The sequence below is a fragment of the Anomaloglossus baeobatrachus genome, chromosome 12 (assembly GCF_048569485.1).
Source record: "Anomaloglossus baeobatrachus isolate aAnoBae1 chromosome 12, aAnoBae1.hap1, whole genome shotgun sequence".
NCBI lineage: Eukaryota > Metazoa > Chordata > Amphibia > Anura > Aromobatidae > Anomaloglossus > Anomaloglossus baeobatrachus.
Window position 1 is genome coordinate 63,837,296 of NC_134364.1, and position 21,857 is coordinate 63,859,152.

The 21,857-nt window shown below is 52.5% G+C and overlaps 1 protein-coding gene across 1 annotated transcript in view; it reads left to right on the forward strand.

Annotated features, from left to right (window-relative positions):
- Window positions 1–19,815, forward strand: part of PRPF39 (pre-mRNA processing factor 39) — a 169,675-nt gene extending 149,860 nt beyond the window's left edge. Inside the window, exon 14 of the mRNA XM_075331092.1 lies at window positions 19,179–19,815. Coding sequence (XP_075187207.1) covers window positions 19,179–19,250 — 72 coding nt within the window. The 3' untranslated portion in view covers window positions 19,251–19,815. The remainder of the gene's footprint in view (window positions 1–19,178) is intronic.
- Window positions 19,816–21,857: the final 2,042 nt, after the last annotated feature.

Below are 21,857 nucleotides of genomic sequence, written 5' to 3' on the forward strand. Positions count from 1 at the left end.
ATTAGTTAACAGCCGAGATTAAACTGTTGACTATCTACTGGATATTGGGCAGGTGTAGACCCTTTTGGAGGATTTCTTCTGGATCCTAGTGGGGACCCCATCCTGAGCTTGGGGTGCAGGGTCGTTGTGGTTCTCCGAAGGGGCCTGGGGAGTAGGGTTGTCTTGGTTCCCCCAGGGTGGTTGGAGAAGCTGGTAGGTTCTGTAAGACCAAAACCAGAGACTGGGAGACTTTGGTTAGGTCAGCTACCGATTGTGAGAGGGAGGCAGCCCACTCGGGGGGGTGCGAGAGTCCTCATCTGTGGCGGGGGGGTGGGGGAGTCCTGGGATGCCACCGTGACTGGGGCATTGCAGTCCTGACACAGGGAGGGATGACTGGCCTGAGGAGAACTTGCAAGCTGAGTAACTCACTATAAGGGGAGCCTGTGTCTTCTGCGCTTTTATATTAGACATAATTTAAAGCAATGTAGTAATCTGCTCGCTTCCCTTAACTTCTATGGAAAGTTTATAGCATCCCCTAGTGCGGAGAAGGGCCACACTTTCCAGTAAATAGCTGAAGCCCCGCAGCAGCGGGCCTCCTGAGGAAGGAGAGCTTACCCTGTTCAGGCCCTGGCGCAGAAGCTGCTGGTCGATTTCCCCAAGATGGCACTGCTGTCGTGGGCATATCCAAAGCCTGAGGGTGCCAAAAGGGAAAACAGCCCGCGCAAACTATCCCCCTGCAGAGCTGTGAGGAGCGGATAGAGACCCACCTTTTGTGGAGGAGGAATAATTGGCTTGAGTTATCAGTCTGTATTCCCAGCGTTGTGGGAGAAAGAAAGTGGCCCCCCACTTTTGTGGGGGCGGGGCTTACTGCCACACAAGTGACAGGAAGGGGCGTGGCCTAAGCAGGCCGAAGCCAGGGGCTAAATTAGCGCCTGGCCTGTGATACTCTGGGGATAGCGCGACGCTGCAGCGCAGCAGTCGCTGAATGAGGGAGACCCTCTCCCCTGCCGCTCCATCGCTGATCTGGACCTGCCTGGAGAGGATGACTCTCCCTACCTGCATCCAGGTGTTCCGTTGGAACCTGTGCCGGCCAGGTAAGACCCTGGAGGGATGCGGACTTCAGCTCAACTGCTCCTCACAGCAGATGGATCAAGCCTGTTGTTTGCCTATGTGCGCACTAGGCGTTTTTGCCGCGTTTTTAGCGGCGTTTTTTACCGCGTTTTTGTGCTGAAAACGCAGTGACATTGCTTCCCCAGCAATGTCAATGGGTTTTCAGAAGTGCTGTCCTCACACAGCGTTTTTTTTTAGCTGCGTTTTTGTGGTGACCACAAAAACGCAGCATGTCAATTATTTCTGCGTTTTCCACTGCGTTTTTCACTCATTGAATTCAATGAGATGTTAAAAACGCAATGAATAACGCATATAGCCGCGTTTCTATGACTAAAAACGCAGCTATACACGCAAGGGGTGGGCACTACAGTGACGTGTACAGGAAGAGGATTCCTTCTGTTGGTAAACACAGAAGCGTGAATCCTCCCGGTACTGTCACCGCTGCGTCCACCTCCCGTCCTGTGCATGTCAGCTCCGTGCGGCGCCATGTCTGGGCGGGAAGTGGAGGCAGCGGCGAAAAACAAAGTGAACAGTAGAAAAAAAAAAAAATGTCATATACTCACCTGTCCGCAGGGTCCCGGTGCCATGCCCGCTCCCAGCTCCTCCCGGTACCGCCGCTCTGGCTGTGTGCAGTCTCCCCGGCCGGCAGGACCTTGCTTGCAGGACCTGGCGCTGATCACCTGATGCAGTCACCTGACGCATCAGCTGATCGTAGTCTCGCCGGCTTTTTCGGCCGGCCGGCTATCAGCTGATCCTGCCGTCAGGGGACTTCATCAGCTGATTACCGGCAGCTCCGGCAGCGATCGTATAGGATCAGACTCCTGTCCAATCGATCGCTCCAGGAGCTGCCGGTAATCAGCACAGCACATAAGTGAGTATTATTTATTTTTTTTTTTTTTCTACTGATGCATCAGCTGATTGTATAATCGGCTTTTATACAATCAGCTGATGTGTGATGGGATTCAGCCCCTAGAACCTGACACATCATCTGATCGCTTTGCCTTCCAGCAAACCGATCAGATGATATTGGATCCTGATTGGACGGCGCGGGACCCTGACCCAGGATTACTGCGGAGGGGGGTTTATTTCAATAAAGATGGAGTCACTAATTGTGTTGTGTTTTATTTCTAATAAAAATATTTTTCTCTGTGTTGTGTTTTTTTTTTTTATCATTACTAGAAATTCATGGTGGCCATGTCTAATATTGGCGTGACACCATGAATTTCGGGCTTAGGGCTAGCTGACAATATACAGCTAGCCCTAACTCCATTATTACCTAGCTAGCCACCCGTCACCAGGGCAGCTAGAAGAGTTGGATACAGCGCCAGAAGATGGCGCTTCTATGAAAGCGCCATTTTCTGGGGTGGCTGCGGGACTGCAATTCACAGCGGGGGTGCCCAGAAAGCATGGGCACCCTGCACTGTGGATTCCAATCCCCAGCTGCCTAGTTGTACCCGGCTGGACTCAAAAATTGGGCGAAGCTCACGTCATTTTTTTTTAAAATTATTTCATGAAATTCATGAAATAATTTTAAAAAAAAGGGCTTCCCTATATTTTTGGTTCCCAGCCGGGTACAAATAGGCAGCTGGGGGTTGGGGGCAGCCCGTACCTGCCTGCTGTACCCGGCTAGCATACAACAATATGGCGAAGCCCATGTCATTTTTTTTTCTTTTTGGGCAAAAAACTGCATACAGTCCTGGATGGAGGATGCTGAGCCTTGTAGTTCTGCAGCTGCTGTCTGCTCTCCTGCATACACTAGTGAATGGAGGATGCTGAGACTTGTAGTTCTGCAGCTGCTGTCTGCTCTCCTCCATACACTAGTGAATGGAGGATGCTGAGACTTGTAGTTCTGCAGCTGCTGTCTGCTCTCCTGCATACACTAGTGAATGGAGGATGCTGAGCCAAGTAGTTCTGCAGCTTCTGTCTGCTCTCCTGCATACACTAGTGAATGGAGGATGCTGAGACTTGTAGTTCTGCAGCTGCTGTCTGCTCTCCTGCATACACTAGTGAATGGAGGATGCTGAGACGTGTAGTTCTGCAGCTGCTGTCTGCTCTCCTGCATACACTAGTGAATGGAGGATGCTGAGACTTGTAGTTCTGCAGCTGCTGTCTGCTCTCCTGCATACACTAGTGAATGGAGGATGCTGAGACTTGTAGTTCTGCAGCTGCTGTCTGCTCTCCTCCATACACTAGTGAATGGAGGATGCTGAGACTTGTAGTTCTGCAGCTGCTGTCTGCTCTCCTGCATACACTAGTGAATGGAGGATGCTGAGACTTGTAGTTCTGCAGCTGCTGTCTGCTCTCCTGCATACACTAGTGAATGGAGGATGCTGAGACTTGTAGTTCTGCAGCTGCTGTCTGCTCTCCTCCATACACTAGTGAATGGAAGATGCTGAGACTTGTAGTTCTGCAGCTGCTGTCTGCTCTCCTGCTTACACTAGTGAATGGAGGATGCTGAGACTTGTAGTTCTGCAGCTGCTGTCTGCTCTCCTGCATACACTAGTTCTGCAGCTGTCTGCTCTCCTGCATACAATGAACATTTTGAAGAAGGAAATGACATCAGACCTTTTTTTTTTTTCATCAACAATCTTTAATGGCATTGTGCACTGATTAAAAACGCAGTGAGCAAAAACGCAGCAAAAAACGCACCAAATCGCGGCAAAAACGCATGCGTTTTTGCCGCGTTTTTTTTAGCCGCGGGTGCGTTTTTTAGACAAAAACGCACATAAAAACGCAGCGTGAAAAAAAACGCCTAGTGCGCACATAGCCTTAGTCCTGGAACTGCTGAACGTCTCCACTTTCGGCGCAGCTTACCTAGAAGCGTGACTAGTGGGAGCCTGGGCGAACATAGAAATAGGGGGCTCTGGGCACCAGGGTGACGCAGAGCATTGATCGTTCGTCCACTTGGGAAGAGGGGATACCTAGCGGTGAAGCCACCCTGTGACCCTCTACCCGCATAGGGGGAGAGTAAGAGTGTGGAACACCCTGTCGCCCATCTGAGAATGGAACAGAAGAAAGGTTAGTGGGCTAAAAAGAGTGAACAAAACGGGAAAAACGGAAGAGGCCCATGTCCACCTCCTAGGAGACTAAGCAAAAAACTGGCTTAGTTCCTGGTAATTCACGAGGTGTACGCTGCGGGGGAGGAGCTAACTTTTTTTTTCTTTTTCTTTAGTTTGCCTTTTGTCAGTTTCCTGGCATCAGCAGCATACACCCATGGTCCTGTGTCCCCCAATAAGGCGAGAGAGAAATGTAAAATAATCCAATTGGTAAACAGCATAACAAGGAAAACAAAATAAAAACGCCAGAATTGCAATTTTTTTTATTTTTCTATGCCACTGCAACAACAACAAAAAAATGTAATGGGCAGTGAAAACATTGTGTTATATACCCCAAAACTATCAATTAACGCATCAGCTCGGGTGCAAAAAAAACAAACCCTAACACAGCCCCAGATCCCTAAAATTGAAAGCATTATGGCTCTTGTAAAGTTGACACCAGCAAGATTTTCTTTTAGAATTTTTGGTTTCTCAGCACTTATGAAACAAAAACTATACATGTTTGATATCTCTGTAATCGTACTGACCTGGAGAATCACTGCCAGGTCAGTTTTATGGGAAAATGAACTCTGTGTATATTATATAAAACCAAAATTATAGCAGAATCTCACTTTTTGGGAATTTCTATTTCACCACACTAGAATTTTTTCCCATGGTTACCATTACATCATATTATAAAATTAATGGTGTCATTCCATAGTACAGCAAAAAAACAAGCCCTCCCACTGCTAGATCAGTGGGAAAAAAAAATAGGAAGAAAAAAACGAAAGCGCAAAAATTAACCTGTCTTTAAGTGATCAAACTTTATTTTTCAATTTTATTTTATTTGTTACTATATATTAGACCACTGTGGAACCTTGCTTTACGAGAACAATCTGTTCTGGAAGTGTGCTTGTAAACAAAGTTTACTATAGGAAATAATGCAAGCTCAGACAATTCGTTCCACAACTTGTTTAGTGTCCCATCCTGGTCCCCTATTGTGCCATTCCACACACACACACGCGCGCACACACACACATATTATGCTAATTTCTTCAGCGCTCTATTGGGAGACCCAGACAATTGGGTGTATAGCTACTGCCTCCGGAGGCCACACAAAGTATTACACTAAAAAGTGTAAGGCCCCTCCCCTTCTGGCTATACACCCCCCGTGGAATCACGGGTTCTCCAGTTTTAGCTTTGTGTGTGAAGGAGGTCATACATCCACGCATAGCTCCACGGTGTGTAGTCAGCAGTAGCTGCTAACTACTCGGATGGAAGAAAAGTGGGCACATATAGCGCCCCCAGCATGCTCCCTTCTCACCAGATGGTGCTTGAAAGGTTGAGGTACCTATTGCTGGTACAGAGGCTGGAGCCCCACATGCTGTTTTTCCTTCCACATCCCCCTGGAGGGCTCTGTGGAAGTGGGATCCTTCCGGCCACAAAGCCCTGAGGCCGGGCTCCATCCACAGACCCAGAACGAACCTGATGGATGTCGAGCATTGGTACAGTCAGGGACATGGCCCTGCATCTGTCAGGTACTCGGTGTCCCCGGCAGGCACAGAACGCTCCAGACTTGCTGGGCGTTATAGTGCGCCGGGGACATAAGCAATGGGGTTGTGTCACCTTAGTTATGGCTGGGTGACGGGTTATGTGTTTGGGAACTAGCGCCGACCGCTCCTGCGGCGGGGCGCAACTGCGACATGCAGGGCGCCGGGGACAGAGCGCCGACCGCGCTTTTACGGCGGCGGCGCTCCTAACTTTACTTCCCGGCTTTTGCGGCCTAGCGCCACTTCGTTCCCGCCTCCGCCCTGTCAATCAGGGCGGAGGAGAGACGCTGTGCAATGGCCAGCGCCGGGGGCTGGAGCTTGATTTACATGCTCCAGCCCCCTCACGAGGCACAGTGAGAGCACGCTTTCCCGCTCTTCGTTTAGGAACGCCCAGAGCCGCCCCTCTTCCTCACAGGACGCCGGCAGCCATTATTCATGCGGTCCGGCTGGGGACAGGCAGGCAGGCTCTGGGAGACTCAGACAGGGCGTCTGGCGGCCACACACCCGCTCTGAGGCGGGCGGTAAGCAGGCTGAAAGCCCCTCTTGTGCCACAGTGATTCTATTTGTGTACTTTCTTCTGGTGCCATATAGATATTGTATATATATTTGCACTGTAGGGCGCTTCTTGGCTATAGACCCCATATTGCGCTGAGGAGACAGCAACATGTCCTCCACAAAACGCAAGGGTCCCAAGGCGCGGGCTGTGTACACTGTCTGTACTGTTTGTGGGACTGATCTACCGGCAGGCTCCACTGACCACCATTGTGTGCAATGTTCCGTGCCTGTAACGCTTCGTCAGCCGGAGGTGGCAGTAGTAACCCAGGCAGAGACGCCTGTAAGTCCTGCCCCAGTAACAGGGACAGATTTTGCAGTTTTGGCTGGTCAGATGGCTGTCACTATGACAAAAATCCTTGAGGCCTTGCAAACCAGGCCAATTACTCAGGCTCCGGACACGGCTGTGTCCTTGCCCCCTGGTCCCCCTCAATTGGAGCGAGTCTGTACTTCAAGGGGCTCTCATGTATCACAGGCTGATGGCTCTGACTCAGATGACGGCCCCAGCCAGCCCAAGCAAGCTCGCTTAGACAGACCCTCCACATCATCACATTGTTCAGGGTCTCACAGGGATGAGTCTCTCTATGATGAGACTGAAGAAAGTGGTCAGGTTTCGGACCATGAGACCACTCTCAATTTGGATACCCCTGATGGTGACGCTATGGTCAATGACCTTATTTCGGCCATCAATAGTGCGTTGGATATTTCTCCCCCAGCTCCCTCAGCAGAGGAAGCTGCTGCACAGCAGGAGAAATTCCATTTCTTGTATCCCAAGCGTAAATTGAGTGCCTTTTTAGACCACTCTGACTTCAGAGAATCTATACAGAAACACCACGCTCAGCCATACAAGCGTTTTTCCAGACGCGCTAGGGATACACGTTATCCGTTTTCCCCTGACGTGATCAAACGCTGGACCCAGTGTCCAAAAGTGGATCCCCCTATTGCCAAGCTTGCGGCAAAATCTATAGTCGCGGTAGAGGATGGCGCTTCACTTAAAGACGCCAACGACAGACAGATGGACCTTTGGTTGAAGTCTATCTATGAAACTATCGGCGCGTCGTTTGCCCCTGCATTCGCGGCCGTGTGGGCACTCCAAGCTATTTCAGCTGGGTTGGCACAGGTAGAGGCTGTCATGCAGCCAGCAGTGCCAAAGGTGTCGACCCTAACCTCACAAATGTCTGCGTTTGCGACCTACGCTATCAACGCGGTTCTGGAATCTACGAGCCGTACGTCGTTGGCGTCCGCCAACTCCGTAGTGTTGCGCAGAGCATTGTGGTTAAAGGATTGGAAAGCAGATGCTAGTTCCAAAAAATGTTTAACCAACTTGCCATTATCTGGAGATAGACTGTTTGGCGAGCAGCTCGCTGAAATCATCAAACAGTCCAAGGGTAAAGACTCGTCCTTACCCCAGCCCAGATCAAACAAACCTCAGCAGAAAAAGTGGCAGCCGAGGTCTCGGCCCTTTCGAGGCTCAGGCAAGGCCCAATTTTCCTCATTCAAAGGGACGCAGAAAGAACAAAGGAGCTCTGATTCATGGCGGGCTCACTCACGACCCAAGAAAGCAAACGGAGGAACCGTTTCCAAAGCGGCTTCCTCATGACTTTCAGCCGCCTCCCTCCGCATCCTCGGTCGGTGGCAGGCTTTCCCGTTTTTGCGGCATTTGGCTGTCACTGGTCAAAGACCGGTGGGTGACAGACATTTTGTCGCGCGGGTACAGAATCGAGTTCAGTTCCCGTCCTCCACCTCGGTTCTTCAGAACCTCCCCACATCCCGACCGAGCGGATGCCCTTCTGCAGGCGGTGAGCTCACTAAGAGCAGAAGGAGTGGTAATCCCTGTCCCCCCTCAGGAACGAGGGCGAGGGTTTTACTCCAATCTCTTTGTGGTTCCAAAAAAGGACGGCTCCTTCCGTCCTGTTCTGGACCTAAAAAGGCTCAACAAGCATGTGAACGCCAGGAGGTTCCGGATGGAATCCCTCCGGTCTGTCATTGCGTCAATGTCTCAAGGAGATTTTCTGGCATCAATAGACATCAAGGATGCGTATCTCCACGTACCAATTGCTACAGAGCACCAACGTTTTCTACGTTTGGTAATAGGAGACGAACATCTTCAGTTCGTAGCTCTGCCATTCGGTCTGGCGACAGCCCCACGGGTTTTCACCAAAGTCATGGCGGCAGTGGTAGCAGTCTTGCACTCCCAGGGACACTCCGTGATCCCTTATCTGGACGATCTACTTGTCAAGGCACCCACTCAGGAGGCATGCCAACTCAGCCTGAATGTTACGCTGGAGACTCTCCAGTCTTTCGGGTGGATCATCAACTTTGCAAAGTCAAATCTGTCACCAACTCAGTCACTAACGTTTCTTGGCATGGAGTTCCATACTCTATCAGCGATAGTGAAGCTTCCGCTGACCAAGCAGAGGTCACTACAGATAGGGGTGCGGTCGCTTCTTCAGGGCCAGTCGCACTCCTTGAGGCGCCTCATGCACTTCCTAGGGAAGATGGTGGCAGCCATGGAAGCAGTTCCCTTTGCGCAGTTTCATCTGCGTCCTCTTCAATGGGACATTCTTCGCCAATGGGACGGGAAGTCGACATCCCTGGACAGAGAAGTCTCCCTTTCTCAGGCGGCCAAGGACTCTCTGCAATGGTGGCTTCTGCCCAACTCATTGTCACAGGGAAGATCCTTCCTACCTCCATCCTGGGCAGTGGTCACGACAGACGCGAGTCTGTCAGGGTGGGGAGCAGTCTTTCTCCACCACAGGGCTCAGGGGACGTGGACTCAGCAAGAGTCCACCCTGCAGATCAATGTTCTGGAGATCAGAGCAGTGTATCTGGCACTTCTAGCCTTCCAGCAGTGGCTGGAAGGAAGGCAGATCCGAATCCAGTCGGACAACTCCACAGCGGTGGCATACATCAACCACCAAGGAGGGACGCGCAGTCGGCAAGCCTTCCAGGAAGTCAGGCGGATTCTGACGTGGGTGGAGGACACAGCATCCACCATATCCGCGGTACACATCCCGGGCGTAGAAAACTGGGAAGCAGACTTCCTCAGTCGCCAAGGGATAGACGCAGGGGAATGGTCCCTTCACCCGGACGTGTTTCAGGAAATCTGTCGCCGGTGGGGGGTGCCGGACGTCGACCTCATGGCGTCTCGGCACAACCACAAGGTCCCGGCATTCATGGCGCGGTCGCGCGATCAAAGGGCTCTGGCGGCAGACGCCTTGGTCCAAGATTGGTCGCAGTTCCGACTCCCATATGTATTCCCGCCTCTGGCACTCTTGCCCAGAGTGTTGCGCAAGATCAGATCCGATTGCACCCGCGTCATACTCGTCGCCCCAGACTGGCCGAGGAGATCGTGGTACCCGGATCTGTGGCATCTCACGGTCGGCCGACCGTGGTCACTTCCAGACCGGCCAGACTTACTGTCCCAAGGGCCGTTTTTTCCATCAGAATTCTGCTGCCCTGAACCTGACTGTGTGGCCATTGAATCCTGGATCCTAGCGTGTGCAGGATTGTCTCAAGGAGTTGTTGCTACCATGAGGCAGGCTAGGAAGCCCACGTCTGCCAAGATCTACCACAGGACGTGGAAGATTTTCTTATCATGGTGCTCTGCTCAGGGAGTGTCTCCCTGGCCATTTGCATTGCCTACTCTTCTTTCCTTCCTACAATCGGGGTTAGAAAAAGGCTTGTCGCTTGGCTCTCTTAAAGGGCAAGTCTCGGCACTATCAGTGTTTTTTCAGAAGCGTCTGGCACGTCTGTCTAAGGTGCGCACGTTTCTACAGGGGGTTTGTCATATTGTACCCCCGTACAGGCGGCCGTTAGATCCATGGGATCTGAATAGGGTACTAGTTGCTCTACAGAAGCCGCCTTTCGAGCCTTTGAAAGAGGTTTCCTTTTCTCGCCTGTCACAGAAAGTGGTGTTTCTAGTGGCGATCACGTCTCTTCGGAGAGTGTCTGAGCTGGCAGCACTGTCATCCAAGGCTCCTTTCCTGGTGGTCCACCAGGACAAGGTGGTTTTGCGCCCCACTCCAGAATTTCTTCCTAAAGTAGTATCTGATTTCCATCTAAATCAGGACATTTGCTTACCTTCTTTCTGTCCTCATCCGGTTCACCGGTATGAAAAGGATTTGCATTTGTTAGATCTGGTCAGAGCAATCAGAATCTACATCTCCCGCACGGCGCCCTTGCGCCGCTCCGAGGCACTTTTTGTCCTTGTCGCTGGTCCGCGCAAGGGATTGCAGGCTTCTAAAGCCACCCTGGCTCGATGGATCAAAGAACCAATTCTGGAAGCCTACCGTTCGGCTGGACTTCCGGTTCCATCAGGGCTGAAGGCCCATTCAACCAGAGCCGTGGGTGCGTCCTGGGCATTACGCCACCAGGCTACGGCTCAACAGGTGTGCCAGGCAGCTACCTGGTCCAGTCTGCACACTTTCACCAAACATTATCAGGTGCATACCTATGCTTCGGCGGATGCCAGCCTAGGTAGAAGAGTCCTGCAGGCGGCGGTGGCTTCCCAGTAGGGGGGCGCTGTCTTGCAGCTCTGACAAGAGGTATTTCTTTACCCACCCAGGGACAGCTTTTGAACGTCCCAATTGTCTGGGTCTCCCAATAGAGCGCTGAAGAAGAAGGGAATTTTGTTACTTACCGTAAATTCCTTTTCTTCTAGCTCTTATTGGGAGACCCAGCACCCGCCCTGTTGTCCTTCGGGATTTTTGGTTTTGTTTGCGGGTACACATGTTGTTCATGTTGAACGGTTTTGTCAGTTCTCCGATGTTATTCGGAGTTAATTTGTTTAAACCAGTTATTGGCTTTCCTCCTTCTTGCTTTGGCACTAAAACTGGAGAACCCGTGATTCCACGGGGGGTGTATAGCCAGAAGGGGAGGGGCCTTACACTTTTTAGTGTAATACTTTGTGTGGCCTCCGGAGGCAGTAGCTATACACCCAATTGTCTGGGTCTCCCAATAAGAGCTAGAAGAAAAGGAATTTACGGTAAGTAACAAAATTCCCTTCTTTACCTTCCGTTCCATCGCCGGCCTCATGGTTCTTGTAGTTCTCTGGTACAACATGTGTATCGGATAACCATCGCGACAGATACCAAGGCTTCCGCTGCCAGAGCGCTGATGTCAAAGGCAGGAGCCGCTTGCCTCTGATTTGTCAGCGTGCTGCCTTTGAGTAGCGGCTGACAGCGGAAGCTCCTCCATCGTTGCGATGGTTACCCGATACACATCCTGTACCGGCGAACTACAAGAACCAGGAGGCCGGCGATGGAAGGTAAGGTGAGCATTGTCTGTTGCGTGTGCGGGTCAAAGCGCGATTAAAGTACGGAACCGGAAGTGTGTGCGGTGAGTATTTGCTCGTACAGCAAAGCTTGCTTGCAAACAGTTACAAATTTACAGCAAGCTTTGCTCGTATAGTGAAATGCTCGCAAACCGAGTTACTCTTAAACAGAGGTTCCACTGTACGGCAAAAATCATGGTCTCTTCCTTTGCAGCTGAGCCACAGGCAGGGTTTCAAAGTAGCTCTGCAATTAAAGGCTCGGAGGTTTTCAACAAAATGGCAACCCATCAACGTTGCATAGTGATGCCCCCATTGCTTGCATGCTGGTAATGCCACAAGAGCACTTAACAGGTTAGCAATCGCGGGTGTTTCTGTGGCTGTTACAGGTGGGTCCTAGATGTGATACAGCCATTATCTGCCTGATATGTCTACCCATGAGCACGCCCATCAGGCACGCAATCAGGGCATTACTACTGTGCCTTGTGTACCGGGCCTCGTGAAGAGAGGGGGCCCGGCCAGACCCAGGGTAATTACTTAGCTTTATTAAGCCCCAGGCAGGACGGGCCCCTTCTCTTCATCAGACCCCAGTCACAGCAGCAGCAGAGGGGCCCTGCAGTGTCTCTGCACTACCAGACATGACTAATTTGCATGTGAAGGGTGGAGCATGCAAATTAGCCATGTGCTGTAGTGGAGGCAGGGTCATTGGAGAGGAGCAGGGCGTCAGCGCGTCATAGCTGGGCCGTGCAGCAGGGTGGTGAGGTCGTCACTCTGCGACCTACACTCCTACAAGAAGACTATCGCCGGGGGTGTGTGGCCCGCCCGATGATCTCTGCCCGGGGGGGGGGGGAGGGCGCAGATCTCATCCCGGGGGGGCCGCTGATCTCTGCCCAGGGGCGACCATAGGCCCGCCGACCCGACCCCCTTCAGCTAGAGCAGGGGTGGGGAACCTCCGACCCGTGGTCTCATGCCTCCCTGCTGTGGGCCTTCTGCCTCCGTGCTGTGGGCCTTCTCCTCCCTGCTGTGGGCCTTCTGCCTCCCTGCTGTGGGCCTCCTGCCTCTCTGCCGTGGGCCTCCTGCCTCTCTGCCGTGGGCCTCCTGCCTCTCTCTGCCGTGGGCCTCCTGACTCTCTCTGCCGTGGGCCTCCTGACTCTCTCTGCCGTGGGCCTCCTGACTCTCTCTGCCGTGGGCCTCCTGACTCTCTCTGCCGTGGGCTCCTGACGCTCTCTGCCGTGGGCCTCCTGACGCTCTCTGCCGTGGGCCTCCTGACGCTCTCTGCCGTGGGCCTCCTGACGCTCTCTGCCGTGGGCCTCCTGACGCTCTCTGCCGTGGGCCTCCTGACGCTCTCTGCCGTGGGCCTCCTGACGCTCTCTGCCGTGGGCCTCCTGACGCTCTCTGCCGTGGGCCTCCTGACGCTCTCTGCCGTGGGCCTCCTGACGCTCTCTGCCGTGGGCCTCCTGACGCTCTCTGCCGTGGGCCTCCTGACGCTCTCTGCCGTGGGCCTCCTGACGCTCTCTGCCGTGGGCCTCCTGACGCTCTCTGCCGTGGGCCTCCTGACGCTCTCTGCCGTGGGCCTCCTGACGCTCTCTGCCGTGGGCCTCCTGACGCTCTCTGCCGTGGGCCTCCTGACGCTCTCTGCCGTGGGCCTCCTGACGCTCTCTGCCGTGGGCCTCCTGACGCTCTCTGCCGTGGGCCTCCTGACGCTCTCTGCCGGTGGGCCTCCTGACGCTCTCTGCCGTGGGCCTCCTGACGCTCTCTGCCGTGGGCCTCCTGACGCTCTCTGCCGTGGGCCTCCTGACGCTCTCTGCCGTGGGCCTCCTGACGCTCTCTGCCGTGGGCCTCCTGACGCCTCTCTGCCGTGGGGCCTCCTGACGCTCTCTGCCGTGGGCCTCCTGACGCTCTCTGCCGTGGGCCTCCTGACGCTCTCTGCCGTGGGCCTCCTGACGCTCTCTGCCGTGGGCCTCCTGACGCTCTCTGCCGTGGGCCTCCTGACGCTCTCTGCCGTGGGCCTCCTGACGCTCTCTGCCGTGGGCCTCCTGACGCTCTCTGCCGTGGGCCTCCTGACGCTCTCTGCCGTGGGCCTCCTGACGCTCTCTGCCGTGGGCCTCCTGACGCTCTCTGCCGTGGGCCTCCTGACGCTCTCTGCCGTGGGCCTCCTGACGCTCTCTGCCGTGGGCCTCCTGACGCTCTCTGCCGTGGGCCTCCTGACGCTCTCTGCCGTGGGCCTCCTGACGCTCTCTGCCGTGGGCCTCCTGACGCTCTCTGCCGTGGGCCTCCTGACGCTCTCTGCCGTGGGCCTCCTGACGCTCTCTGCCGTGGGCCTCCTGACGCTCTCTGCCGTGGGCCTCCTGACGCTCTCTGCCGTGGGCCTCCTGACGCTCTCTGCCGTGGGCCTCCTGACGCTCTCTGCCGTGGGCCTCCTGACGCTCTCTGCCGTGGGCCTCCTGACGCTCTCTGCCGTGGGCCTCCTGACGCTCTCTGCCGTGGGCCTCCTGACGCTCTCTGCCGTGGGCCTCCTGACGCTCTCTGCCGTGGGCCTCCTGACGCTCTCTGCCGTGGGCCTCCTGACGCTCTCTGCCGTGGGCCTCCTGACGCTCTCTGCCGTGGGCCTCCTGACGCTCTCTGCCGTGGGCCTCCTGACGCTCTCTGCCGTGGGCCTCCTGACGCTCTCTGCCGTGGGCCTCCTGACGCTCTCTGCCGTGGGCCTCCTGACGCTCTCTGCCGTGGGCCTCCTGACGCTCTCTGCCGTGGGCCTCCTGACGCTCTCTGCCGTGGGCCTCCTGACGCTCTCTGCCGTGGGCCTCCTGACGCTCTCTGCCGTGGGCCTCCTGACGCTCTCTGCCGTGGGCCTCCTGACGCTCTCTGCCGTGGGCCTCCTGACGCTCTCTGCCGTGGGCCTCCTGACGCTCTCTGCCGTGGGCCTCCTGACGCTCTCTGCCGTGGGCCTCCTGACGCTCTCTGCCGTGGGCCTCCTGACGCTCTCTGCCGTGGGCCTCCTGACGCTCTCTGCCGTGGGCCTCCTGACGCTCTCTGCCGTGGGCCTCCTGACGCTCTCTGCCGTGGGCCTCCTGACGCTCTCTGCCGTGGGCCTCCTGACGCTCTCTGCCGTGGGCCTCCTGACGCTCTCTGCCGTGGGCCTCCTGACGCTCTCTGCCGTGGGCCTCCTGACGCTCTCTGCCGTGGGCCTCCTGACGCTCTCTGCCGTGGGCCTCCTGACGCTCTCTGCCGTGGGCCTCCTGACGCTCTCTGCCGTGGGCCTCCTGACGCTCTCTGCCGTGGGCCTCCTGACGCTCTCTGCCGTGGGCCTCCTGACGCTCTCTGCCGTGGGCCTCCTGACGCTCTCTGCCGTGGGCCTCCTGACGCTCTCTGCCGTGGGCCTCCTGACGCTCTCTGCCGTGGGCCTCCTGACGCTCTCTGCCGTGGGCCTCCTGACGCTCTCTGCCGTGGGCCTCCTGACGCTCTCTGCCGTGGGCCTCCTGACGCTCTCTGCCGTGGGCCTCCTGACGCTCTCTGCCGTGGGCCTCCTGACGCTCTCTGCCGTGGGCCTCCTGACGCTCTCTGCCGTGGGCCTCCTGACGCTCTCTGCCGTGGGCCTCCTGACGCTCTCTGCCGTGGGCCTCCTGACGCTCTCTGCCGTGGGCCTCCTGACGCTCTCTGCCGTGGGCCTCCTGACGCTCTCTGCCGTGGGCCTCCTGACTCTCTGGATGCTGTGAGCCTAATAGCTAGTCAGGAATATAATCTTCCGTCCGCAGGCACAGAAGGCAGGCAACGTCACGGCTCGGCGGAGGATTTAAGGTGGAGGGCAGCAGGCGGCAAGTCGCCTGGCGGCTGCACAGTAAGTCAAGGCCCGGAGGCCGTGGGGTGTGTTTGGCGGTCGGCTCCTCGGTGTTTAGAGCAGGCGTGTGTTAGGGCAGGGGGCACTGAACAGTCTCTGATACAAAGGCCTCACTGGTGCTGTATTTTCCTAAGGACATTCTTTGCTATTAGCCAGGCTGTGATAAAGAATCTCCTTAGAATAATACAGTACCAGCAAGGCCTTTGTATCCGAGACTGTTCAGTGCCCCCCGCCCTAATATCCACGCTGTAATAAAGAACATCCTAAGGCTGCGTGCCCATGATCAGTGTTAGCAGTTTTTTATACACAGCATACTTCAGCTGCAATGTACAGTACAAGCACAGTGGATGGGATTTGTAGAAATCCCGTGCCCACTGTGCGTGTACGGCTGGCAGAAAAAACTGACCTGTGGTGCGGCTTTCCGAGGCCGTAGCATGTCAATTATTTGCTGTGGAGTCGCATAGGAGGAATACAAGCAGGAGACCGCAGCGCACCGAACCCTCATCATGGGCACGAGCAGCTGCGTTCTCCTGCGGAGGAGACTTGTGCCCCGAAGTCAGGATGCCCATCCGTTACAGCTGGAAGATAAATAGAAATCTGTTAACGGATCTGTCCTCCATAGACTCCCATGTTAAAGAAAACTGATCCTGCAGAAATCATTTTCCCAACGGATGATTACAGGACATGTGGACTCAGCCTAATTCTGCCTTATGTGGCATTTCTTGTTCACAACCCTTCTCAGCTCTCATAAAGAACCATCAGTATAAATCTCAGCTTAAAACGCCATGCATAGCCGGGCACCGATCTCCTGACCTACATCCTCATATATGCTCTGAGGCTGCTGAGGTCAGGAGACCCATGGCCAGTCCAGGCACCGCGGTCCAAGTGCGGACCGGTTTTCACAGACTGAGTGAGCCTTAAAGGGAATCTGTCATCAGGTTTTTTTCTCCCCCATCTGAGAGCAGCATAATGTAGAGACACATACCCTGATTCCAGCAATGTGTCACTTACTGAGCTATTTGCTGTCATTGTGATAAAATCAATGTTTTCTCTGCTGCAGATCTAGCAGTTATACAGAGCTCATGAATATGCTGCCGCATGTCAAGTAGTCCTGTAATGATAATCTCCTGCTGATTCAGCAGTGATGTTATCAAAACTACACTAAGCAGCACAATAAGTGACAGTCACTGGAATCGGGATTTTTTCCGCTACGTTATGCTGCGCTTAGATTAAGTGTTAAAAACCTGGTGACAGATTCCCTTTAAAGGGGTTGTCAGGTCTAAATCCACAAGTCTGTATTATCACAATTTGGTTTCAGTTAGTTAAAAACTGTGTGACACATTCCCTTAAAGAAAAAAAAATATAGATAGATATAGCAAAAATAAATATACACCAAAAAAGTTAGATTTAAAAAGAAAAAAAAAAGAGTAAAGTAGGGCCCGGCCAAGAGTCCACCTTGTCGTGGAGGCAGGCTTACAAAAATCTTTTGGTCAAAAAAAAATCTGATGGCTGTGTGTGTGATACAGTGTTCATTGTGAATGGCTAATGTGTGATTGGTGAGGCAGAAGTGAAGTTTTTCCAAGCATGGCGGTGGGACTGTGGAAGATTCGCGGGGTGGAGGCGGAGCTGGGGTGGAGCCTAAAGGGGGCCCCCGAAATCTTTCCAGTATGGGGCCCTGAAATTCCTAGTGGCAGGCCTGCCGCCCATACACCTGCTGCCATTGAATTTCCATGAAGTCATGATAGTTCTGGAGACTTTAGGCCCTGTGCGCACTAGGCCGTTTTACCCGTGGTTTTGCTGCAGAAATTTCTTGAGAAATGTTTGTAATCTTCCTGCAGACATTTCCCAGCAAAACCTATGGGAAAAAAAATAGCTGTGCGCACGCTGCGTTTTTTTCTCAAGAAAATTCTTTGTGAAGATTTTCTTGAGAAAATGTGCATGTCACTTCTTTTCCGCAGGTACCTGCGGAATACCCCCGGTATTTCACTCCATTCACTGTAATGTAATCGCGAAATTCCGGGGGTATACCGCAGGTAGCAAATGATGTGCGGTATACCCCCGGTATAGCCGTGATTTACCTGCGGTAATGCTCATCACTGCCTGCGGTTTTGCAGGGAAGTGATGTCATTATGCCAGGAAGAGGAAGCGGAGCATAGTAAACACTCACGTCACACTCCCTGGACGCCGCACAGAAGCGCTTCCGTGTGACCTCCAGGTGCCCGTGCAGTCTGTGTCCCGCTCCAGCCCCGCCGCTGCCAGCACAGCAGTGTCAGTGTCTGCCCGCACTATCAGCGGCTTGTCACCCTGCAGCGCAGGCAGACACTGACACCCTGCAGTGCGTGCAGCCGCAGGGATGACAAGCGCTGCTGTCAAAAGGTTAGATGAGATCATTACCTGCTGTGATGATCTCCTGACGTCACCGCGGTCACTGCTGTCTATGCCCGTCTCGCTAGCGGCCCGAGACTGTCACTAGCGGTGACGTCACGGGCTCTCTCGATACTGCTGACAAAGCGGCGGGCATAGAAACAGTGACATCGCTGACGTCGGCAGTACAAGAGATGATCACAGCAGGTAATGATCTCATCTATCCTCCTGGCAGCAACGCTAGTCATCCCCTGCAATGACCTGGGCTATTGATGTTAGCTCAGGTCACTGCATTGCTCTCCCAGCCAATGGGGAACATTCTGTTCTTCATTGACTGGGACAGTGACTATGGTATGGATCGCCGTGGGACCCCTTCCTTATTGGATTACGCCAGACGTGGAATTGATTGTTCTTTTCAATAAATTGGTGAAAGAGGGAATGTGGGGAGTGTTTTTTTCAAATAAAACTTTTTTTGTTGCCTATTTTTTATTTCTTACTGACTGGGTTGTTGATTGGTGATGTCGGGTATCTGATAGACGCGTGACATCACGAACCCCAGGGCTTGATGCCAGGTGGCATTACACATCTGGCATCAACCCCATATATTACCTCGTTTGCCAACGCACCAGGGCAACGGGATGAGTTGGGGCGAAGCGCCAGGATTGGCACATCTAATGGATGCGCCACTTCTGGGGCGGCTGCGGCCTGCTATTTTTAGGCTGGGGAGTGTCCAATTACAGTGGACCTCCCTAGTCTGAGAATACCAGACCACAACTGTCTGCTTTACCTTGGCTGGTGATCCAATTTGGGGGGGGACCCCACGTTTTTTGTTTTAAATTATTTATGTAATGTAAAATAACAGCGTGGTGTGCCCTCTGTTTTGGATTACCAGCCAAGGTGAAGCTGCCAGCTGTGGTCTGCAGGCTGCAGCCGTCTGCTTTACCCTAGCTGGCTACAAAAGATGGGGGGACCTCACGTGGTTTTTTTTAATTATTTATTTTATGGCAAAATACAAGGCTAGGCACCCTTTAGTACCACATGAAAGTCACTAAAGGGTGCCAGCTTAGAAAATGCAGGGGGGTGGGACATTATATAGGTCTTTATCATCTATCTATCTATTCATCTATCCATCTTTCCCTGTATCCATTATCTGTCTGTCTATCGATTTATCTATATTATTTATTGCAGTTACAGCATAAAAAAAACGCAGGGACAAACCTGCGGGAAAACCGCGGCAAAACTGCGGGAAAAACGCATGCGTTTTCCCGCGGATTTGGTGCGGTTTTTTTACCGCAGGTGCGGTAATCTTCAACTCTCAGAAGTTTCTCAAGAAATTTTCTTGAGAAAAATCACTTTTCTAGTGCGCACATAGCTTTAAGGGGGAAATTGTCCTGTCGTTCATGTAAAAACTAAAACTTTTTATATTTTTCTCGTTGCTTATATTTTTAATAATATTATGGCATGCATTTATATTTTTGCAGCAACAACAGCAGCAGTACAACTACCAGAACACCTGGAATTACGGACAGTACTACCACCCTCCTTCCACATGATGGCCTTTCTCATTCCTCCCAACATCCATTTCAAGGCGGGCGTTGACATAACTTAAAAACAAAAAAAATTGTTCTAATTTGTCTTTCACTTTGGGGGAAAGTTGTTTTGGCACCGGAGGGGTGCGCCGTGTATGAGCAGACTGTAATCAAATTCTGTGGCAAAAATTCACAGGAAAAGTGGTGGGAGAGGGAACTTCTCTTACCACCTGTGTCCCAGGTTCCTCTAGTTGGAAGTGATATGAATCCTGTATAATCTATTTTTCGTTCTGTTCTGCTCTTCTCGTTTGTATAATTGAGGACTTGATCCAATCATTTGGAAAACTTTGGTTAATACTGGCTTTCCCCCCCCCCCCCTTTTTTTTTTGTGTCGTGTTTAACAAAGGACAGGCATCTGTGTCAGGGTAAATCTCCAGCAGGTGATGGACATGATTTGGCGCAAAAAAAAAAATATATATATTTTTTTTTTCTTTATCTGCATTTTTAGGAACATTCATGTTTGTATTCATCTGTATGTACTTTTCTCTTTTTATCACATTTTGTTGTTAATAAAGTGTTGGCAAAGTCATGACCTTTCAACTTTTAATTTTTTTTTTTTTTTCTTTCCCCTGTTTAGAATTTACTAAGTTTTTTTTCAAAATTTTATTTGTTTATGGATTTCCTTTATTTGAATCGAATTGTTCCAAGTGAGAAACTAAAATGGATATTTTAATGGGAAATTGTATTCATTTATTTTCAGACCAAATTGCCAGTGATGGTAAGTATCCGAGACATCCTGGTAAACATTATTTACCCTAATCTCACCTGATTGGCACCCCCGATGTGCATGAAATGGTGTACTCTGTTCCCAGGGAACTCAAAGGATAATAAATACCTCTGCAGGGTTTTTGTTTTCTATTTCTTCACCCGTTTTCAGATGACTTCGTATACTGTTTGCAGCCTGATCCAAGTTTCAGATTTGTTTTCTCTTCTGGGATTGCCCCTCCCGGTAATACAGGCTGGATGCAATGTTACAAATAGTAACTCATCTGCACGATAAACCCTAAGCAAAGGGAAATAAGGGTGCTGTCCTGAGTGACTACTGGAAACTGAATTACCGGTAGGTGGTGGTCTTGTTTTCCAGAACATCCCTCCAGACCGCACCATAGAAGCAGTACCAAAGAAATAGCTCAGAGCGGGTATAGAAGCCTTAAGGACACAAGTCTCGGGCAAGAACTAGGTTAGACATATTAATCAATCTGTAAAATCAGAAATATGGATAGTAGGATGAATCTGCAAGCATCTGAAAACCTTATGTGGAGCATTTTAAGGTTTCCCATCGAGGAATAACATGCCTGGTGTAGGATCCATAACACCCAGAAACCTCCAACGCCTGATGAAACATTAGAAGGACCAAATCTTTAATGGGTACCTTTTGGTTACTAGACAACTATAAGCTAAATCACCATAGTGAGTGTCTGATATATTCTGTACTGCTGAATACTCAGTATAAATGTGGTTAGACAGCTTATACCGCAGAAATTTGATATAGTGAGACATACCAGAAAAATGTGTTAGGCCCTGTGCGCACTAGAAAAAGGATTTTTCTCATTAAATTACTTGAGTCTGAAAGATTAGCGCACTTGCGTTCAAAACACGCACCAATAATGCACCGAAAAACAAATGCGTTTTTGCCGCAGGTTATTCCCCGTGTTTTGTTTTTTTTACCATTCTCTATGGCAAAAAAACGCAAGTACCTGCAGAAAAGAAGTGACATGCACATTCTTTCTTCGGCGCTCCATTGGGAGACCCAGACGATTGGGTGTATAGCTACTGCCTCCGGAGGCCACACAAAGCATTACACTAAAAAGTGTAAGGCCCCTCCCCTTCTGGCTATACACCCCCCCGTGGGATCACGGGCTGCTCAGTTTTCAAGCTTTGTGCGAAGGAGGTCAGACATCCACGCATAGCTCCACTGTTTAGTCAGCAGTAGCTGCTGACTATGTCGGATGGAAGAAAAGAGGGCCCATACTAGGGCCCCCAGCATGCTCCCTTCTCACCCCACTTTTGTCGGCGGTGTTTGTTAAGGTTGAGGTACCCATTGCGGGTACGGAGGCTGGAGCCCACATGCTGTTTTCCTTCCCCATCCCCCTGAAGGGCTCTGGTGAAGTGGGATCTTACCGGCCTCCAGGCTCTGAGGCCGGGCTCCATCCACAGACCCGGAGAACCTGCTGGATACGGAGCTGGGTACCGTCAGGGACAAGGCCCTGCAACATTCAGGTACTCTGTGTCCCCGTGCAGACAGGCACAGACACACTCCAGCGTTGCTGTGTGTGCTAGTGCGCCGGGGACAGTAGCGCTGCGCGCTTGGGCTATACTCACTGCAGCTTAGCTGCAGTGAGTTTATTTGTGGGGAACTACCGCGCCGGCCGCCCCTAGAGGCTGCGGCGCGGCTGTGACTTGTGGTGCGCCGGGGACTTCGCGCTGACCGTGCTTTTACGACGGCAGCGCTTATAAATCTAGTCCCCGGCGTTTGCGGCCTAGTTCCCGGCGTTTGCGGCCTAGTTCCGTTTCGTTCCCGCCCCCAACCCTGTCATTCAGGGAAGGGGCGAGACGCTGTATAATGATCAG